The 7,110-nt window shown below is 50.1% G+C and overlaps 1 protein-coding gene across 2 annotated transcripts in view; it reads left to right on the top strand.

The window, feature by feature from the left end:
• SLC23A2 (solute carrier family 23 member 2) overlaps positions 1–7,110 on the top strand; it is a 105,077-nt gene that overhangs the window by 42,009 nt on the left and 55,958 nt on the right. For both annotated transcript variants that reach the window (XM_004697851.3, XM_045295437.1), the window contains exon 2: positions 2,861–3,135. In XM_004697851.3, coding sequence (XP_004697908.1) covers positions 3,028–3,135 — 108 coding nt within the window. In that variant the 5' untranslated portion in view covers positions 2,861–3,027. The remainder of the gene's footprint in view (positions 1–2,860; positions 3,136–7,110) is intronic.

Genomic DNA, 7,110 nt, shown 5'->3' with positions numbered 1-7,110 from the left:
CGGGATAGCCAGGGGACAGGCAGGCCTAGATGTGGAAGCCAGGTGAGCCTCACCTGGGACAAGGAGCCCATACAACCCTCTTCCCCTCAGAGCCCTCAGAACCCACTCACACGCAAACATTCCCGGCCACCGAGTGGGTTCTGAGCCCTATCAGACTATCGTGCTGATGGGTTTCCAAGAGTGTGGCTCTTGTGGGAGCAGAACGGCTCCTCTCTGTCCTGTGGAGCAGCTATGGTTTCAACCTGTTGACCTTGTAGTTAGCAGTCCGACATGAAACCCACGGTGACACCAGGCCTCCTCCCAACATCACTAGGAGGGCAGAAACCACACAGGAAGAATCACTCCCAGACGAGCTCAGTGGCCAGCTGGCGGGGAGTGTAGTCAGGAAGGGGCCCGGTTGTAAACTGAGCATGTGAAGGAGGCTTGAGCCCTGCTTGTGTAAATAGTTAGGGCGAGTTTGAAATAGTGATTCTGGGTGAACTCCGCTCCACCTCTGAAAACCTTGTGTCCTTTGGCAAGTACTTCTCCGGAGCTCAGCTTCCACTCTGGTAGGATTGTTATGGAAAGCAATGATACTACTGTGCTTCCTAGTGGGAGATCCTTGGCACGGATATCGTGAGAGGCCAGCGGGGTGTGTGGGAAATGGTGCCTGCGGTGGCTAGCACACTCCACGGGCCACTTGTACTGTGCACACACAGACAGGGTCACCACGCACCAGGAGCAACAGAAGGAAGAATGGTGAGGGCCGGAGATTGGCAACCTCGCTCCGGGGTCAGATTCTCTCCCGTTCTTACACAATGAGACCCTTGGCTCAACCCCACCCCTCCCCTTTATCAATTTCACGGTTTGCCTCTGGACCTTGGCATTTACCCAGAGCAAGGCCAGCTTCTGGGGAGGAAACACGCCGGTCCCAGGCGGATCCCAGTGCCTGGCCTGAGGCTTCATCACAAATTTATGTGCTTGGATGTCGGATGCTGTGATTACCTATTAACCCTGCACCCCCATCTCTCTCTCTCTCTCTCTCTTTCTCTCTCTCTCTCTCTCTCACACACACACACACACACACACACACACACACACACACACACGTGTTTACTTAACCTGTGGCGGCTGCTCGGACTCACAGTGACCCTGTATACTACCGAACAAAGCATGGTCCCATGGGCCCGTGCCACGCCATCCTGCGTTATCTTTGAGCCCATTGCTGTAACTACCGTGTCAACCAGGTCCTTGAGGGGGTCTTCGCATTTTTCGATGATCCTCTCTCTTACCAAGCATGATGCCTTTTTCAGGGGCTGGTCTCCCCCCAGTAACATGTCCAAGGTACGTCAGACAAAGTCTGACCATCCTGGTTTCTAAGGCGCCATCGTGGCCTCACTTGCTTGGAGGCAGCTAGGTTTGTTCTTCTGGCAGTCTGTGGTCCTTCCAGCAGACTTCTCCAACACCGCCGTTTGAACATATCACTTCTCGTGTGGCTGCTGGGGACCGCAGGGGACAGCTGTAAACCATTTTGGTCCTTGCAGGAGGTTCTGACGAAGAGTGCTGCTATTAAGCTGTGCACCAGGTGCATGTCAAAGAAAGCCCTTGGCTCCCGTGACTCCCGAGTGCTCTGCCTTATGGACAAAGGTGCCTTGGCCCTTTCCTGGGCTTTGCAGTCGTCTGCCTGAAACCTGGCCCTCTCACTGCCTTGCACTGCCGTGATCTTTGTCCCCTCCGTGCCTGCTGGTGTCAGTTGCTCCAACAACAGACAGGATAGAATGGGAGGCTGCCCAGTCCTCTTTCCGTCTTCAGCATCTTCGTACGGTCACGTTCGCTGCTGTAGCCACTGTGTCTCCCAAGAGCCTTCCAGCCTAGGGGCCTCCTTTTCTAGCCCTCCTGTGGCACCATTTTGTTGTGATCCCGATGGTTTCCATTGGCTAATAATTTCCTTCGGTTTATCAGCAGGCCTTTCTCGCCAGTCTGTCAGCGCCCCTGAAGCCCGTCCATCATGGATCACGGTTCTGGTATTGATAATGCCGGTGGCATAGCTTCCAGCTTTGGAACAACATTCATGCAAGCCACCATCCTATGACAGATACGACAGATGGTATAGTAGCGCTAATTCTGTCCCCCCACCGTGTCTCATCTCTTGCCACATGAATGACTTCTTCCCACTATTGTGGTTCGTGGTGTTTTTTCTATAGGTTTATATTGATATTTGATTGATACTGAATGTTTTGATGCCTGTCCCCCCTTTCACGGCAGTCTAGCCTGTGCAGTGCTCTCTCTCCTGGCCATCATCCTGGGTTTTTGTATTGTCATTGAACCCTAGGCTGGTCTTACCTTCTTTAAGCCACGGAGTACCTTTCGCTTGGTGTGGGTCACGTGTGGGAAATGCAGAATTGTTTTCTTATGTTTTAAGTGAATTGGTCATCTCTCTATTGTCCAGTGGGGGAGCTGCTGGCCACGTGTGGCTGGTCGATTGGTATTCCGTGATAATTCAGTGCAGTAGAAAAAGCCAGCTTCTCAGCTGCAGCAGCCACATTCCAGGTGTTCCGGCCACGTGGGAACGTGGACCACTGGAGGAAGCTTTCCTGGGCAGTGCCGGGCGATAAGGTCTGTCTAGTACATGCATCAAAGAAATGCCTCTGCGACTTCTTCTCCCTCACATTCTGATATTCTGGTGATTCCCATCAGCCGTCCCCCTCTGCAGGGGCTAATCCGGGAGCATCCATGAAAAGTATAAGTCAGGAGGCATTTGTTTTGGGGGTGTGGCGGATCACTGGGAATCTGGCTCCTTCTCCAGACGGAAGCCCGGCAGCTGTGTGTCCTGGGCTGTTGGCGTGCTGTGCGGTAATGTGGCTGTACTCTCTCTTTCCAGGTGCTGAGAGATGGCCGTGCTTGCGGGGCTCAGCTTGGCCTGAGAAGCAGGTGCTCCCGGCACAGGAAGAGCCGACTCTGACCCCCGGGCTCGTCCCTTGACAAGGCCTTCACGTCCAGCCACCCCGGTCCAACGGCGGCTGCGGGAAGCCACTTGGTTTTTCTTAAATGATGGGCATTGGTAAGAACACCACGTCCAAGTCGATGGAGGCTGGGAGTTCCACAGATGGCAAATATGAAGACGAAGCGAAGCACCCTGCTTTCTTTACTCTTCCGGTAATGGTATTCCCTGGTTCCCTTCCTTCCACCATCCTGAAATCCCTTCCCTCTCGAGCCCACACAGGATTAGCTGTAATAACGTGTGCTTTCAGGGAAGGCTAAGGTATTGGAAAGCCAAATGATTTTGATGTGACAGGAAATCTTTGGGATCCCATTGGCCGAACTCTGGTCTTCCTGGTCTTCCATCCCCGCCCTCCTGCTTTCTCCCCCCCTCCCCCCTCCACACCTGCTGGGACCCTGCCCTCCACACCTGCTGGGATTAATTGCAGGAAGGAAGTGTGCACAGGCATTAACGTTTTAAAACCAGCTGGGTGTGCACTATAGGTTGGAGAACAGTATGCAGGCTTAACATTATCTCCAGAAGGTGCCCCAGAGAGCTTGCCCAACGTTAGACTTGTCCTGCAGTGAATGAGGGCGAAGAGCCCGTGTAGTTTGCCCCAGTTGCCTGTGCTCTGTATCCTGGTGGGAGCCTTATCAGAATACGTGAGATCGTTCAGATAAGGCAGATGACAACACATTCATTTTATTCACCACTCACATTTTTCCCCCAGATGTAGGATTACAATTCGATGTGTATAAAGTTACCTAAAGTGCGGGCAGACAAAAGAAAAGAAAACAAAACAAAACACCTCTTCAGAGAGGGCTTGCCTCCACGTGTTTTCCTCTTGGGAAGGAAGGAGGTCACTAAGAGGAATGCTGGTCTTTAAAGGCCTTAAACCACCGCTCTGGAAATTGCTTCACTGGGATCGTACTCAGCACTGGGACATCTTCCTGAGTGGTGGTTAACTTGACCTTCATTCACATTTTGATTTTCACCTTAATCCAGAGAGGTCTTTAAGCAGACACGTAATCCTGGATTATAGGCACTCGCACAAATGTTTCAAACTGGCATGGAAGCACTGAGTAATTTTTTTTCCTGCCAAGGGGGTAGTAAGCCACGTAAGCGTGGGAACCAATGGTCTAGTTGATGTCGGAGCAGGAGCAGGGTTGGCCTCGGGCTCCCGTCAGACACTTGTGGTAAGTGTGCGCATCTCCTCCAGTGGGGTGTTTCTGCTGTTGTTTTTCCCTTACACCCTGGCAAAGGGTAATTTGGGTTGTAGAGTGGTCTTCTTCGGGGAGTCTCAGAGATAATTCCTTTTAAATAGAGGTGATTTCTGTTGAGTTTAAAATACAAAAGAGACTTCGAAAAAAAAGTTGGTGGAAACATTCTGTTATCTTTTCATTTCATTTCCCCCGATCCACCCATGTACAATTTTTGAAGCCTGTCATGTGTCTCCCATATAAAGCTGAGTCCACTGTAGAAAGAGGCCTAAATTCAGGTGCTCAGGTGGGCGATAAGATTGGAGGCAAGACTGATACAAGAAATATCCAAGAGGCTTTTTCTTTTCTTTTTCAAAATAATGTTCTGTTGTGTTTCGGGTGAAAGCTTGCACAGCAGTCCTGGTTCCCAGCCACCAGTCTCTGCACAGGTTGTTCAGTTGGGTTGCTTTTAGTCTTCACGATGTGTGCACAGCCTCGTTTTTCCATTCTAGTGGTTTCATTTCCATTCATCTAGTTTCCCTGCCCCACTGTAGTCTCCTCTTTATTTTATGTGGATTTTTTTGGGGTTGTTTTTAAAAGAGCACAGAACTGTGGCTGATGAGTAGTCATAGTTTTGGGAATTGGTTTGTTTTTTGGGGGGGTTTTTGGCTACAAAGTATGGTAATAGTGTTTTGGGGTTTTAAAAATATTTTAGAAGAATTAATACCAGACTCTCAGCCCCAAGGAGTTGGAGACTTAAGATGTGTATCAAATGCCCAACTCTTCCAAGATGCCATTCAGCTCTTGCACTCCCCCGGCCCCCATGGAGGCCATCCCCTCACGTCCCTGGGTCAGGGATTTGCGGCAGCATGCTAGAACTCATAGAACAATGGAGAAATGTCTCACGTGGCTGTGGATGCTGTTCAGCCCCAAAACCAAAGGTCAGAGGTGAGCCAAATGCAGGGCCCAGAGCCAGAAGGCAAAAATGTTCAAGTCACAGCAGGTCTTCTTGCTTCTACCGAACGCAGCCAAGAAGTAGAGGTCTGGCGTTCCAGATGAGGTGATGTGCGTTAGAACCAAATGGTGCTCCCAGTAGATATGCCCCATCCAAGGAAAACAAAGGATGTTGTCTTAAGTCACACCCTCTACTAAGGTAGAGTCTCCAACTAACATCCATCCTCAACTGCATCTGACTCACAGCGAACCGTCTAGGACTGCTTAGAACTGCCCCGGGAGTTTCTAAGACTGTAACTCTTTATAGGAGTAGAAAGTTTCGTCTTCCGCAGGAGCGGCTGGTGGTTTCGACCTGCTGACCACGAGGTTACATACAGCCCAACATGTAATCACTATACCAGCAGTGCTCCTCACCTGCGGCCAAGGTCTGGCCTTACCTGCCTACCTCACTGCCGTCGAGTCAGTGCTGACTCACAGCCAACGCCTGTGGGTTTCTGAGGTCATAACTGTTTATAGGAGTAGAAAAGCCCAGTCTTTCTCCCGAAGTGCTGCTGGTGGTTTAGAACTGCTGAACCTGTGGATCGCCACCAGGGCTCCTGTCTTAATCCCGCCCTCCTCCTGTCCATCAATTTAGTAGAGAATGCTATCCAAAATGGGATGATAGCCCCTGGCATATGGAGACTAGAATTATACTGTATGGCACGAAGGCTCATCCTAACTGACTAACTCACCAGGGTGACTTCAGGGGTTTGTTTGGGTTGAAAGTTTGAAGAGTTTCTCAAAGCAATAGTCTTGGGGAGTCTTCCAGTTACCACTAGCCCGGCAGGTCTGATTTTTTTTTTCTTTTGCCCAGAAAGTTTTGAGGACCAAGAGATAAGGGTACGGTAGAGATGCCATCCAGATTATATACGTGAGAACTAGGAGGTAGGTGGGTAGGTGGTGCTGCTGTTGACAATGTGGACCCCAGGTAAACCATAAGCTTTGGGGACAAGGAAGATGGAAGGGTTCAGTGGAGAAGCAGTGGGCTTGAAGCACCGGTGGGACACCAGCTCCCACAGGCACTGGCACGAGGGGCGTTGAAGCCCAGAGAAAGGGCAAGGGTGCTAGCCAGACTCAGGGCTTCAGTGGGTCCTGAGTGGCAGTGGAGTTGGAGGGAGGGGATATCGCTGGTGAGGGCGGAGAGGCCTGCGGTGTTGGAGGTGCCCATGCAGGTGACTCAGAGGATCGGAACCAGGAGAAGGCCAACTACCAGCCCATCATGAGCTGTGTTTGCCTTATCTCACCCAGGCTTTTAAAAACATGAATACTGAAGAAAAATATAACTAGCATAGCTTTGCTCTAGATTGATGCTGTGTAATGCAGTGGTTACTTTAAAATGTGTGTCTTCTAAACGTTAAATAAATGAAAATGAAATAAAACTTAAAATTCATTTTTTTCAGTTGTACTAGCTCGATAACATGGGATCATCTGTTTTACCCTCTAGGCCTTGGTCTGTCCTGAAATGCAGTCTTCTTGGGTCCTGGGTTGAGATACAGTCAGAAGCCTCAGGCTCTGGGCTGTTAGGGGGTCTCGGGGCAGGTATGTTGAAGTACAGAGAAGGTGGATGACGGGAACCAAGCCTAGAGGCTCTTCCAATCCGCTTGGGGAGTGGCCTGCTAAGATGGGGTGGGGTGGGGTTATGTATCTCATCATGAGATTCCCTTAGCCTCTTGTGTTAGAGAAGTATTATAGGAGTTGGCGTTGGCCTGATGGAAACTGAGAAGATGAACTATTAGTATGTGCTGACTTTTTACTCAAATAGAAGAGAACTTCTTGAAATAAAATGGAATCACACCTATTTAAAGAAAGAATAAATCCACACACAGAACAAGAATATTTGTCACGAAGGGTCTGCTAAAAGTTCACAGGCAAAACAAAAAATTAAACTTTGCATCTGAGTTGCTAGTCCCCGAGCAGCTCTTTAGGCAAATGTGTGTGTGTGTGTGTGAGGGGCAGCTC

Source organism: Echinops telfairi, unplaced genomic scaffold, assembly GCF_000313985.2.
Source record: "Echinops telfairi isolate 266 unplaced genomic scaffold, ASM31398v2 ScPeMD7_5592;HRSCAF=6446, whole genome shotgun sequence".
Lineage (NCBI taxonomy): Eukaryota > Metazoa > Chordata > Mammalia > Afrosoricida > Tenrecidae > Echinops > Echinops telfairi.
This window is presented reverse-complemented; position numbering and strand designations above follow the sequence as displayed.